The sequence below is a fragment of the Perissodus microlepis genome, chromosome 14 (assembly GCF_051167445.1).
Source record: "Perissodus microlepis isolate ML-2025 ecotype Zambia chromosome 14, ASM5116744v1, whole genome shotgun sequence".
Lineage (NCBI taxonomy): Eukaryota > Metazoa > Chordata > Actinopteri > Cichliformes > Cichlidae > Perissodus > Perissodus microlepis.
In genome coordinates, this window is record NC_140474.1 from 5,826,575 (window position 1) to 5,841,810 (window position 15,236).

General features: G+C 39.6%; 1 protein-coding gene across 2 annotated transcripts in view; it reads right to left on the minus strand.

The window, feature by feature from the left end:
* Positions 1-15,236, minus strand: part of nova2 (NOVA alternative splicing regulator 2) — an 87,473-nt gene that overhangs the window by 56,665 nt on the left and 15,572 nt on the right. For both annotated transcript variants that reach the window (XM_084950770.1, XM_084950771.1), the window contains one exon: positions 9,928-10,071. In XM_084950770.1, the coding sequence (XP_084806896.1) occupies positions 9,928-10,071 (144 nt within the window). The remainder of the gene's footprint in view (positions 1-9,927; positions 10,072-15,236) is intronic.

Here is a 15,236-nt window from a genome sequence, read left to right on the forward strand (position 1 = left end):
GTGTGTTACTGGGTCACATGTAAACATTTCAGGTCTCCTATCCATGACATTAGATTTACTCCCCGAAAGTCAAAGTCACGGGAAACGGGAAGAGAAACCTTCACCTTGAAAAATTATTATTAATGCTTCCTTCCTTTCTGGTTAATCACCAAGCCGCGTTGGACATAACATACGAAACAAGCGACATATGGAGGCGAAAATGTGGCCGCTGGCTTGATGTGGCTGACAGAGTGAGGTATTAGCGCCGCTCAGGTTTGACGGGTCTCATTCTGCATGACTTCATGTTCATTCTGCCAGAGTTCAGGGTTCAGCTCCCAGCAGAGCCTCCGAACACAGAAACACACTCAGAAAGGCACTTTGGAGGAGAGCAACAAGCTCCCACCACTTTTAATTTGACCTTTTCAACTGAAAAGTATAGTATAGTAGAGAAAAGGAATTCATCGAAATTCATTCATATTTCTAAAATGTAGCAGATAATCAAAAAATATACATAAATAGTTACTTAAAGGTTTTAGTGACATGCAGCAAGGTCAAAATTGACTCTACAAATCATTTCTCATTCATAAAAGTAAAAAATTAAATTAAGTTGCATGACGTGCAAAAAAGGAATAGACTGTAACTGTAAAAGATCATAAGACTAACATTATAGTAAGCTGATGGTTCAGTCAATTCACTGCATTTAAAGCAGATTATTATCTTGTTTTTTACCTTCAAACATGCCTAAATAAGAAGTTAGTACCTACACTAAACTTAAATATCTCTGCCACTTATGGAAGTCAAACTTTCTGCGAGTTCTCCGATATGATCACGTGTCCGTCTGCCCGCACGGCACTGACTGGTACAGAAGCGTTACTCAGCCTGTGTGCCAGCTGACTGACGTCACGCACAAACAAACATGGAAAAAACAAACGGTGCCGTCAGCTTTTTTTCTTCATTCAATTCTTTATCACTATCCTCAGCTACAACTGAGCAGGATTCTTAATTATTTTTATTGCTTTGTCATGTTCTGCACCAACAAATTACTGTAAATATGTATTTATTCACATCTATTTATTGACATTTACAGATTAATACAATATGCATTCTGCAGGACTCATATTTTTTGATATTGAGTACTTGCTACTTTTCTACTTTGCACTTTTTTTGAAAAGAAGTGAAAACTTTCAGCATGTGGCATCAGGGAGCTCTTCAAACTAAACCATAATTAAATTAAACAGAATACTGAACCAATACAAGCAGCCTGTAGCAATAACTAATTTAGCTAATGGTGAGATTATCTCCAATAACTGGTGTGATTATGATGTAAAAGTGCCAGTTTTTTTCTCCCAAATGGGTAGTTTTTGTCTGCAGTCGCTAGGTCTAGGATGTAAGTCCAGAAAGTAAAAAGCTGCTGAATGAAGACAGAACACAGACAGGTTTAAATTTAGGGCTGATTGGCTGCGAAGCTCGAGCTCAGACAGCCTGCAGATGCTTTAACTGGCGTCAATTTTCCTCAGTAATTTGACAAATTCTGATGGAACCAAAGTAGGAATCTAATTTGGTGGAAATCATCTCGTTATAACTGATAAGCAGAAGACATTTCTAATGAATAAGTCGCTTAATTAAGAAGGGAAATAGCCGACAAACAGGAAAATCAGTCATGTGCGTGTGTGTTTGTGTGTGTGATTTGTAATATTGCAGTTTTCCATCTCTCAGTCTGAGAGCTTAGAGCTGCATAAGAGGCTTTGAGTGCTGAAATCAGTAATGTTGATAAAGGCTGGATGCACCGTGTGTGTCAGTGTGTGTCTGTGTTAGGTGTTGTGTTAGCTCGTGTGGCCTTTTGCGACAGATGTGCGCCGGTTTTGTGTGTGTGTGCATGTTCGAGAGGGATATTAAATACTGAAAATCACAATCTTACTGTGGGATTAAAGACGGCACTCTAAAATGGTGGCACGCTGAGGCAGAGGACAGACAGAGGAGACAGACAGTGGCAGAGACAGACTGCAGGGGGCAAAGGACCGAGAGAAAATGAGCAAGAAGGGCCACCGAGTTCGATGGATTGACAGTGACTGAAGAAAAGTTTGAGATAAATCCAGATTTAGACATAAATCCAATTATTTGTTATGCTTTCCATTCTCACTCTGACAGAATATTCTGGAGTGTCAACATACTTGTGGCCGTAGCGTATAATCAGCTGGGGATCAGGGTCTATTCATTTTTATATGTGACATAATGTCGCTGCAGTGTTGTCTCAGCGCCTAATGAGAAACTAATCGGCTCGGTCGTCTCCTCTGCAGTTGTGTGAACGTGAGTCAAATCTAAACATGTGGTCCCCGTCCTTCGGGGCGTCTCATTAACAATCAGATTCGGGTTAGATCAGGCTCATTGAAGTGGGTTATACGTGGTAATGAAGTCACCACAGCAGGAATGTGTTCTGCTGTGGGAGGGGTACCACCCAAACAGATACGCAGTCGACAAACACACACAAACAGAAAAAAGGTCCACTCGAAGTGGAAGTGTGTTTACACTCTCGAAGTTGCATTTCTCTGGTATAAATCAAAATTTTTGAAGCGTTTCTGTATCTGTTCTGATTAAATAGGTTCATGTTTCACAGTAAGACGTGAAATCTGAAAAGACAAATGAGCTCAGAACGGACACGTTTACTGGATGCTTTGGTGGTTTGTCATACACTGAGGTCAGCGACTTTGGCAGTCGAATCGTAAAACAAATGTGGTTCCAGTTCCCTTTAGCTTGGAAAGAACTGCATTAATAAGACTCAGTTCTCTGTAGAAAAATCAAATCAAATTTGTTTAAAGTTAGTTTCATGTGCATGCAAAAAATATATTATCAATATTACTGAATCTTTTAAAACAAGCCTTGACGAAAGGTTTGACTCGCTTGAAAAAGGTTATTTATTGGTTAACTGTTCCAGATCATGTTCTCATTTTTTAACCTTCCAGCTCAGGCCAGTTCTGCAAGACACACAAATGTTGCAGAATATGATGCTCCAAAAATCATTAAAAAAAACCCTGGTTAATGTTCACATCGTGACTTCATCCTGCTGTAACACTGCGAGATGCTCAGACTGAAGGCTGTAAAACTGAACTACAGCACTAACACCGCAAAAAGGACACAGGGATGCCTTGGATGCATCAATACTAACTCATTTCAACCTTTAAGTTTGTCTTCATAGCTTTGTCTCTGCGTCTGACCAGTCAATAGCTCAGTGCAGAGCAGAGAAGAAGGAACGAAGTGGGTCGATTCTAATTATAAAACAGGTGTTGTGAATGAATATTTTATGTAAAGCGGCCGCAGCTTTGTTTGTTCTCTGGACAAACCGATCCACCAACGGATGCTGCAGATGAACAAGTTCTATCTAAGGACTGACAGCAGTAGCAATGAAAGTTCCTCCTGCATCCACAACGCTGATATGTAACTGAACAATTATTAATGGCCTTGGTAACCCATCGTACAGTCTGCCAACATAACCACTGGTGTAGAAGACAGGGACCAAGATTCCCATTCCTGTCTGCCAGTAACTGTTAACTAACACAGGAAAAAGTTCCTGCTCTAAGACTGTTCCAGCTCTGGTATCAAAAGTCTTGTCTCTTTCCTACAGAATCTACAGCATATGAATCCACTTTTTCTAAATGTTGAATGCTGCTGCATATCATCTGTGTGAAATAAATTTCATCCTAGTTTCATGAAAGTCATTTTGAGTCCTTGTATAGATTTAAAGGTCTAGTAGAATGATAAAGTCTTACTAAAACATATGTAAATGGAAAGAGCTGTTTTAAATCGCTCTCTTGCCGATTGCACTTGTGCAGATGCACAGTTAAATATTAAACAGTGTTGTGTCCTTCCGTTTTCAGTTAACTCAGGAAATAGAAAGAGAGAGAGGGTAACAAATAAAAAGAGTGAGCAAGACTGAGAGGAGCTATATTTGGAAGCGGCACTGCCTTGTACTGTATGGGTATGTAATAAATCTGTTGTGCCATCATAGTGAATGGTGTGTCGCATAGAGCTCTGTGTGTGTGTGTGTGTGTGTGTGTGTGGGCGTGTGTGCAAGGATGAATGGTGGCCTGTCTCGTCCTCCGGTACTGCTACTCCTCGCTAATTGGTCGTCGGCTTAAGTGCTGCTGCTGCATTATTCTCCAGATGGGATGAAGGGAGGGACGGAGGGAAGGAAGGGAAGAGGAAGAAGGGAGAGGAAGCAAAGAAAGCGAGGTAGAGGGGAAGGGAGAAATGACTGATGGGTGAGATAAAGCTGGATCGAAGGATGCATGAATCAAAAGGGGGAATGGAGGGAGAGAAGGAGCTGGAGGACAGAGGGTGTAGGAATGTAGGCTGAGGAAAGCAGAGCAGAGTAAGATAAGGTCATGTGTTTGAGAACAGTTTTCTAATCTGAATGTCCTTAAGAAAATATACTTGAAGGAAGCTACATGTGCTTCAGTGCTTCCCCTAATTTGACCCACCTTTAAGTTCTCATTGAACGCTCGCTTGTTTACTTCCTGTTAGGTTGATTTTTATTGTCACTGCTGTTCGTGTGGTTTTCTATTTTTAGCCCAGTGCTGTTTTTTTCTTTTGAGTCTCAGTGCTGCATCTTCTCTTGTCACATTAGCTTTGGTGCCACAAATTCTGAATTTACCCCAAGGGGCAAGCACGGCGTCTATTTAAAGAAATGTACCCATTTACTGTGAAAATCTAATTTAGTTTTAAAGTTTTTATCTTAACTGCATCTTTCAGCAGTTCTAATCTGCACGGCCCTGCTTGAGATGTCTCCCAGTGCTCTCTGTAGTGCACAGGCTGCCAAACACTGTTATGGCTTTGCGATAAAAAAAGAGCCTGAGGTAATTTATTTTAGTTCAAATTGATGATTTCATTTGGGAAAGAAACTCACATTTGTTTGTGTCTGCAGTTTTCTCGTTTCTGGATCAAATGTTGTTCTGCAGCTTTTACTCCTAGGGACCCGGGCAGAATTCTTAACATTACTTTAACTGTGCTGTTATTATTTTCTTTTACTGTCACTGCACATGGATACACCCAGGAATAGCTTTTATTTTGAAAATATTACAAATGTTAAAATTTGGGTGGCACAAGAAAGTTTAAACTTGTCTGTGTGGCTCTTTCATTGTTTTTCCAGGACAATGAAATGAAGTTCCCCAGTGACCCCTAACAGGTTTTCCATGTGTGACGTACTATATGAGTGTGCATATGTGGGGGGGAGGAGAGCTGCTAATGTCTTCTGAAGAGTGAGAAGAGAGGAATGAGATGCTTTGGCCAAGACACAGCAGTAACTCTCAACTCTGTTCATTAGACAGGCTGCGTTATTCCCAACACACACACACACACACACACACACACACACACACACACACACACACACACACACAGACGGGCCCTTGCAGCAGGTGGGCCTTTTGATTTGTCACCCAGGAAGAACCGTGTCTCATTTGCATACAGATGCCCCCTTCAGAGCAGAGGAAGGGTGTGTGCGCGTGCACACATCCACACATGTCCTCCTCTCCTCCCCTTCTGACCAAGGCTCATACAACCCTCTCTTTCTTTCTTTTTCTGTCTTTCACTTGTCTCCCTTCCTCCCCTCTTTCTATCCCGTTCTTGTTGGCTTTCTCCCAGGAGATTAGAAGGCATGTCTGTGTGTATATCTGGGAGTGTGTGCATGGCTATAAATATTTTTCTCGATTTTTCATGCACATCCTGTGTACAAGGGTGCAAATATTCTTAGGATTTATCTACTCGTTTTTTTTACAGCATGCCAAGCGCATGCATTGTGTATTAGTGCATGTGAATTCATGCGTGTGCATCTGCGCGTGTGCATAAATCTCGGAGACTCCTGCACCTTGCATCTGTTCGAGCTGGCAGAGCTTTCAGGAGTCTCGTGTGCCGATGTCAAACAACGGTGGCTTGTTTGCAGACCCCTGAAACACTGAACTGATACACACATTCAAACACTCCTAAACGCACACATCAAGACAACAAGAATGAGAGCTGAATTTCAAACCAAATAAATACTTGGAGACCACAGTGGAGCTTAAAGCGGCGGGGAAAAAAACGAGCGTTAATGCAGCTGGGCTGGACAGAGCACAGGATGATGTGAAATTAAGCTTTACAAGGACAACTATTCACGGCGTAGATGACTGTTATTTCCATAATGCATCACACGGAAAGCCACAGTCAAAAACCTTTTCATTTATTTCAAAGTAAAAAACAAGGCTCCACAGCTTCATTTAAGCTTTTATTTGTTTTCTTCTGTTGTTAATCAGCATTTTCAAGAATGAAAAACCAATGAAAGCTTAGAACATGAAATTTTTGTTTGGGAATTTATATTTTTATTTTAAGCTTTATTGATTTGAAAACTTTCTTTTCTCTAAATTAAAGAGAGTCCTGGTCAAAACCGCCGCGCAGAACACACACCACTAAAAACACGGAAAGTTGTGCATCTGGTGACTTCTTTGTACAAATGTTTACTTCATATTCTTTCTTAAATGGTTATTTTCTTTGCAGCAGACAGTTTAAATACCACTTCCCATTGAAACCAACAGGAATATTACAGTGGAGCTCTGAAAACTACTCAAATGCAACATATTGTGCGCCCGACAAGTCTGAAGAGAAACTTCATGCTGTGATTGGCTTTCGGTTAGAGATTACATCAGAAACTCCATGGGTGCAACCACAACACTGGGAGGTTGCTGGGAGTGTTTAGTGTCACTGCTAATGCCTTGCTTCAGTGCAAACATGTGACTGTACGGTCATTTTATCATTAGTTGTAATTTTACTTCTTCCAGGATCCCTGACTGTTAATATTATTTTAGGCAGATAAATATACATTGTCGTAATAAATTTGGGTCATAAAAATATATTTCATCCGTTCTTATACCTGCGAACCTGCCACTGGGTACTCAAAGCTCAAACGGACACATATGAAAGCACTTAAATTTTGACCCAGCACTGTTTTTCCACGTGCTCTGAGGTTATGCAAAGCGGGGGCAGCAAAGGAGTGAAACCACAGAAAGACACATGCATGTTATATTTCACTGAATATTCATCATCATCAGCTAAATGTATGTTGAAATTGTGCAACTTGTAAACCTCTCACTGTCACTTAATGTCATTTAATGTTTTTCACCAATGCAATCTTGCAAATAAAGCACAAGTAATGTTTTATGATTGGGTTTCGGCTGCTCTGACGACTTGTTTGGGGTTATAGAACGTTTGTGGCCTTGGCTGAGTAATTTAGAGCATTAGATGGGACGCCCTGGATTTTTCTGTGTTTAACTGAGCCAACATTTTCCCCGAAAACGTAGCCAAAGTTCTAGTAGCATAACTCTTAATCATCTCGTACATTCTTCTTATTACTTCTGTGTAATACAATAATTTTGTGTTCCAGTTCAAGTATTTAGTATGGAGAACATGAATGCTGCAATCCACTTTATGATTTCACCAGCTCAAAACAACAACAACACCTCACAGCGGGCAGACACACAAACATATAGACACGCACACATGCGCACACAGATCGCAGCGTCCTCCCCCTCCCCCTCACTGCTCGGGCCACATGTCACGTCAGGGCAGCATTAAGAGTTTAGACAAATACAATTTCACCCCTGATCCTGTAATCCTGATCTCTGGTGGGTTGTGTGCGCGTTTGCGTGCGTTTGTGCGTGTGCATGTATGTGTGTTGTTGATGGGGGATGCAAAGTAAACCCAGTCAAGGCCCCACTGTCCCTGAGGACTTAAAAACACAGACAAAATCTGTTAACACATGAGCAAAGGGAGAATGACATTTTTTTATGAATAATCTATTTCACAACATTGAGACTCTTCTTAACTGTCAGTTTCAATGGCTCACACAGATGCCACAAAGCAAAAAGACTCAGCTTTAAATATCGTGTATGTGTTTAAACATCATGAAAACATTAAAGATATAAAGATAATAAAATGGTTTCTTAATGGTTCACAACACTTTCTACTGATGCATCTAAATAAATACAAATTTCATTTGTCACATACACAGTATAGTGAAACGTGTGTGTCTGCGCTGCAGGCGTAGCCACGCCATTCCAGGGCTTGGTTTTAGAATGGCCCTTACTGGATACCGGGAGGGAATCAAACCTGCAACTCCCACTCCAAAGGTGTGTAGCCTTACCACTACACTATCCAGCTATTCTGTCAGACACACTTCATTTCTAAATGGATGAGTAAATAGATCCATCCATTCATCCATGTTTCATTTTCTGGTTTACATGCCTCCATTTCTGTATCATTAATCAATCGCTTCTCAAGCATAACAACACTCACTTGTAATGCTTAACCAACCAGTAGAATTCAAGAAAAAATAGCTACGGAACATACTAAACATAAACTTTTGAATCTTGATCTTTTCTTTTTATTGCTGGCTTGAATTCATTAATCATATCTATATCTATATATATGTATCTTTATCTATCTACCTTCAAAAAAAAAAGAAAAAAAAAAGTATATATATATATGTATATTAGGGGTGCAACGATACACAAAATTCTCGGTTCGGTTCGATACTTTGGTGTCACGGTTCGATATTTTTTCGATACAAAAAAATGTTCATGCCTTTTTAATTTGTCATTTATTAAAATTATAAATATATATTTCAACTCAAACGTACAGTTTTTAAATTTAATGTTGCTGAAACAGCAAAATAATTAAAAAAAAAAAAATCTATCTGATCCAGAAATCACTCATCTTTGGAAAAGAGAGTTTATTACAGAGAAATGGCTCTTTCCAAAATAAAAGCTATACTATACGCTTCTTCTGGGCTATATTCTCAGCAGCATATTAAACATATCAGGTCCCCATAAGGAGAATCATGTGCTAACAGCTGTCTAAATGACTCGGGTAAAGTTTGTAGCATGCGTGCTTGTTGTTTTTGTCTGCTTCCACTTGTCTTTGCACTAGGATGATGTCGGCGTAAATGTGCAGTCATATTCGTTGTGTTCCCACTAGTGCTGTCAGCGTTAATCTGAAATGACGTTAACGCCACAACACGGCAAATCTCTGTTAACGAGCTACCGCGGATCGCCCCGTGCGTGGGGCCGGACTGCGTCAACACGTTAACGAGCAAACTGCGCTAACGCAGTAGTTCCCACCCATGTAATTGAGCATTGCGTGGCACATCCGACATACTGTTTTACTTTTGTCCATGACGCGCTTACCTTCAGGGTCATACTTCACATGAAGACCAAAATAGTTCCAAAGGCCAGATCTGAATGAGGGTGGGGGAGGTTCAATTTGCCATGTTGCAACGAGCTTAGCTTCTGTCTTGCTAGCTTGCGCTGCGCTCAGTGGATCTGCGCTCGACAGTGCAGTCTAGGCGGAGTAGTGGAACGCAGATCCACTGAGCTCTCAACACAGACAGCATCATCAGAAGAAAAGTTGATAAAATAAATTAAACATTTTGTATTGTTCGATACATATGCGTACCGAACCGAAAGCACTGTATCGAACGGTTCAATGTCAATATGAGTATCGTTGCACCCCTAATATATACATATATATATATATATATATATATATATATATATATATATATACATATATATATATATATATATATATATATATATATTCATTGACCAGCATATTAACAAAGGTTTTGCTTCTCTGAGTTATATCTCAGTGAACTGCACTGAAAATAAATACGATACTGTAAACAGAAAAATAAAATGTAAGCTGTAAATGAGTGCTTGTCTGCCAGTTTAAAAATAAACTTAAGGTAAGTCCCCTCAAAAGTTCATTTCAGACAATCCTGCAAACAGTGGTATATTTTGTGTCATTATTTCAGATGATTTACTTTGAAGTTTTCCCATCATGTAAATTCTTATTGATGACATTTTCCTTTATTTTCCATACTCCATCATTCATCCGTATATAGCAGAGGTCGTGGTGTCTTACCGGGGTAGAAGTCTTTGGATTTGGACAGTTTGATGGTGGCGCCAGTTTCTTTCTGGAGCTGGACGATGGTCTGACCTCCCTTCCCGATGATTGAACCCGCCGCATAGCTGGGAATCAAAACCTTCAGGAAGTACTCGCCTTCCTCTGCAGCAGGAAACAGGAAACAGGAAAGAAAAGTCAGAGACAGCTACTGCAGCTCATGTTGTTTTAATACAAAGCTGTAAAAGAAGAACATTACAAAAAGCTACAGTATGCATTTAGCCTTTTTAAACCTTTGCCCTCATGCGTGCCTTTTGATTGTATATTTTTCTTGCAGGCCAAATCGTTACTTCAGACATCGTTATGTGCCCAGGATTTCACAATCAGTGCATCACTTGTGTAAACTGTGAAGTGGAAGGAAAGTGTTTGTCAGTAATCACAGTCTGACAGAACAGATGCGAGCCGGTGCCGCATCGCTACGCCAAAGCAGAATTCTTTGTCTTTCATCTTTCCTCCTCAGCTCCTTCCTAAGCGACCATCCAAGGCTCCCAAAGCTGCATAAATCCACCCAATCACATCAAATGATGACTGTTATCCATGACAACTAATTATTTCTATAATCTGATGAGTCCGTGCCAGTGTTATCTCTCCCCATTCTCTGTTTGTCCGATTGCACGAGCCTCTAAACACTCTCCCCAGATTGGTCTGATCTAATTTCAGCGTTGGGCCCGAGGAATCTGGTCCTCGTCACCCTCTTGGCACGAGGAGAGGGGAGAGCCGTGGAATACGCTGCACGTCGGTTTTGTTATTTAAGCTAAACAGATTCAAACAATGGGCAGCCCTGTGGATGCATAGCACCACATGGCTGCCATGACAGTCACACACACATGCGCTGATTAACATGTGCAGATAAGCTCACGTAAACAAACACAAAGCGGGCCAGCGCAGATCCAGATATTTTATTATTTATATATTTTCCCCTGCTTACGCTGAGCTGCACCTGCTTCAAGGGATACAGTGTAAACCGTGGATATGAAAAGAAGATGTCGTCTCTTTCATCTTTATTTTCTTCACTGATTAATTGAAATAATCATTCATAAACTGTTAGAGTTCTACACATAGTTATTCCTAGTTTTAATATCTTTGCCTTGGCTCCTCCCCCTGTGTTTTTATATTTGACATGTAATTTATTTAAAAGCATCGGCATGTTGATCTAACCTTCTGTAAGCCTAATGGCTGCCTCTAACACTTAACATCTGGCTAAATGTGCCAATAATGATGATAAATGATTGTTTCTTGAGAGGCACTGTTTCCTTTTAACAGATCAAATCTGCAGAGCAACTCTGAGAAACAGCATCAACTAATAATTTCTGGCTCTTTAATAAATATTTGATAAGCACCATCATTAGTCAAGAGTGCAACTGGATTTTAACATCTAGGTGAGCATACACGAACACGTTCGGCTCTGTGCAATTTATTGAAAGAAAACGAGGCACGAAACCAAAATGTACTTCACCCAAAGCCTCCACAGTGGCGGTCTGTTGTCACAGAAATGTTATATTTGCATGTGAATCGAAAACAACCTCAGCTCCCGGTGTGTTGAATTGACTTAATAAGGTCTGACATTTTCAAGTTAATGTTTTGGGTTTGTGAAAAATCACAAAGTAAAGGAGAAAGGGAATAAACCAAAAGGTCAAAGCACACCTTAATCGATTTGTGTTCATTCAGAGCAGGGATACGTTCACTGACACGTTGACCTGAACCTTCAACCTTTTCCATGCAGCCTGCAGCTTCTTTGACAATAACACGAGAGAGAAAAAGCAAGAGCAAGCCATTGCTCCTCTGCAAAACATGGGCCTTTGCTTTTCAGTAGTATCTACATGCTGTAGGTCAACTAAAGAGTAGCACTACCTCACACTTGATTCTTTATTGCTTTGTGTAGAGACATGAGATTTGTGTTAAATAGCAGAAAATATTAGCCCTCAAAAGAATTAAGATCCAGCAAAATTTTAAATCACAATTTGTCTTTTTAAATATATTTTTCAACATTTTGGGAAGCAAAAACAGATTTATATATATAAAAAATAATACTGTCATATAAATTATCTTTAATAGCTACTTAATGAAGATACGTCATATTAAAGAGCTGCAGATCACAGCATATTCTCATACTTGTTTCCTTATTCTTTCCTGTTAGGACATTAATGTCATTTTTGTACAGTAACACTGAACATGCTTCCAAAAACATATATAAACAAATATAATTAAACGCATCTTTCTGAGTCATGTCAGGGACTTCTCAGAGTGTGAGAACCTGCTCAGGGACATCAGTTGCCTTAGAGGTTAGGAAACATACCACATGGGTATGAATAGCATCAGCAGGGAGTCCCTGGCTTCTTTCTTAACTGGATACAAACCAAATGTCATTCCCCTGCTTTCTTTTTGGTCTCTCCGTACTATCTGCACTGTGCCTATTTAATAAAAGCTGAATGCAACACAGTTATTCTGTAAAGAGAACCTCTTTGTTCCCTTTGGTTTTGTATATTTTTACACAGTAATGTTTCCTAGTTCTAAAATATAAAAGTGCTAATCTAAACTGTTCAGAGAGTTTTTGGAAGCTTTTAGAAAACAAATAAATTTATATTCGTATGTTTGTTATCGGAGTACCATCAATCATCTCAAAGCTCGTCCCAGCTGCCTCCAGTAGGAATAAAAGTATTTTTGGTTTCATGTGACATGTCAAACCAACTCAATAAAACAATGACTCTTAGGAATAACTGTCAGTAATTATAAACTGATTGTATCACCAAAATAAATAAAATTGACGATGATTTAAGCCAAGAGTTCTAGATTTAGGAGCAATACGTTCACCAGATTATATAATCCTATTTTTTCAGTCTTTAATATCGACTTTATGAGACTGCGAATCCATAGCAACTGTTCTATCATCTCTCTCTTTAAATTACCTCATTCAGTGTGTCTGTGCTCCCTCCCTAGCAGCATTCTTCATATTTGGTAATCCAGGACAGATATCCTCCAGAGACAGATTAAAATAGGATTACTGTTAGGGGCGCACTTTCTCACAAGGGCACGGCACCTTGTAACTCCACTTTACTTTGTCTTTCACACAGGTGAACAAGTGGAGACGCCGAAGTACAAACACGGACATGCATATAAAATATTACAATGCTCTGACTATGAGGCGTAAAGATGAGAGCTATCTGAACGGAAGATTTATTCCATGCAGTCACACTGACTCAAATTAAGTGCCTTTTAATAGTTCTAATTCCTACGAAATCCCTGTAACACAAAACAGCAGTGGAAAGGAGGCGTTTGCGACACCTAACTATAAATAAATGTAATTAGTAAAGTGCCCTGCAGACCCCCACAGGTGTTTGCAGTTTATATGGCTGATCAGGTCCCTGCTCAGTTTGATTAAGTGCGGTCGTTGAGGAGAAACACACTGCAAGTTTGCTGAGGTTTCAAGAGTCCGCACAGCAAAAACAGCAAAGAAGTTTCCGTTCTCTAAACAGGTGCAATAAAAATCACATCAAGAAAGCAATAGGAATACTAATCGCACCAGATGGATTCTGGTTTTGACTCAAACTTTCCTTTAAGATTGCAGGTGAGGTTATATAATCTCAAACTAATGATTTTAACACTCATGTTTCATCCACACATGTTTTCACTTACTTTGGACAATTAGATTAGACTTCTCCTCTCAACTGTGCTGGATGCACAAGCTGGACTCAGATAATTCCACACTTAGGTCAAACAGCAGAGATGGAAATATTCACAACTCTGAGCGGCTGGGCCCGGCTCAGTGACATTTACAAAGACAGATAAATTGGTCTAATTATAACAAACGACTGACTTTTTCAGGCACTTTGTGTTAGTAAGTGTCAAGTCAGAAAGAATTTTGATTCATATGTTGGCTTTGGCATAATTGGTAATTACTATAACTCGATACTACATAAATGTGGAATAAATGCAGCTCTGATCCATTTGCAGACTACTCTGTAATTTCATTCTTCACTGTAAAGACAGCAAATTTGACTATGTGTTAACACTGATGCAGTCAAAAAACATACACTGTGAATGAGGTGAAGCTGAGATCAGGTGTGAGAAAATTCCCTGTCAAGTTAATTAATAAAAGTGTGCTTACTCTAACAACGAATAATGGTTTCTTACTATAAGAAAATACAGTACAGCGCTGTATAGAATACAAGCTGACAGCATACTGGTATTTTAGTGTTTAGTAATCTCTGAGTGATATATTATTCTAGACTGTATCTGCATATCGTCTCCATGAACGCAGTTTCTCATTTTTCTTGAGTTATGATGAAACATCAGCTTTGCTGCCGTCCTCCTTCCACACACACGGTTATGGAAACACAGCATTCAACATACTTTAAGATGCTTTCCTGAATTTTTATGTAAATTTGTCACATCATACACTCGTTAATTTTAATTACCAGAAATTTCTAAGAGCCTGATTTACAATTAATCCTTTGCTGTTTTTGTTAAACAGTGAGAAACGATTACTTGACACCCTAAAGTTGCCCTAAAGTTTTGCAGCTACTATTTTTTCCAGAGTGGGTGTTCTTTCTTTGATACTAAAAATGTTATCTCTTTGTTTGGTTTTGTTTTTTTCAATCATTTGTCCTGTGCTTCAACCCATGTGAGTTTGCAAAATGATTGTAGTGTTACTGGGTGGGCTCTGTTCTCATCTCTGAGTGTTCAGCCAAGTCAAAGCATGAGCACACAGACAGGAAACCTGAAACTCCCCTGCCCTTCCTCAGCTCTGCTGGTGATGAAATACAAACTGCAGACAGCTCACACATGGATCCAGAGGAGAGCAAAACCAACCTTACCTCAGTTTACCCACTTTTGGGTTTGGTTACTAACAACCAAATAAATAAGATGAATGAGGTTTCACCTCTTCTTTTGAAATCCTGTGCCATCTGAATTCCATGTTGTGCATTAGCAAGGCAACATTTTTGGTGTTTATTAAAGGATCTTCTAATCAGAACCACTGGATACTAGAGTCCAACATGAAGACACCTGCTAGTAATGGTCTACCCATCTCTCACTAATCATCCTCACTTCTATATCAGTCTCTTTAGCTTGTACTTTCCTACTTTACATTTATCTGTATATGATATGCTTGTACCATCTCTCCTTTACGTTCTTGCATCTCCTAAGCTCTTAAAGTTTTAGAAATATTTATTAGAAGCAGAGCTACCTCACACAAAATTACCTGATCAGTTATAAATCTAAATAGGTCAGGTTTAACACGGCAAACAAACCAAAAAAAGTGGGTCTGGCTA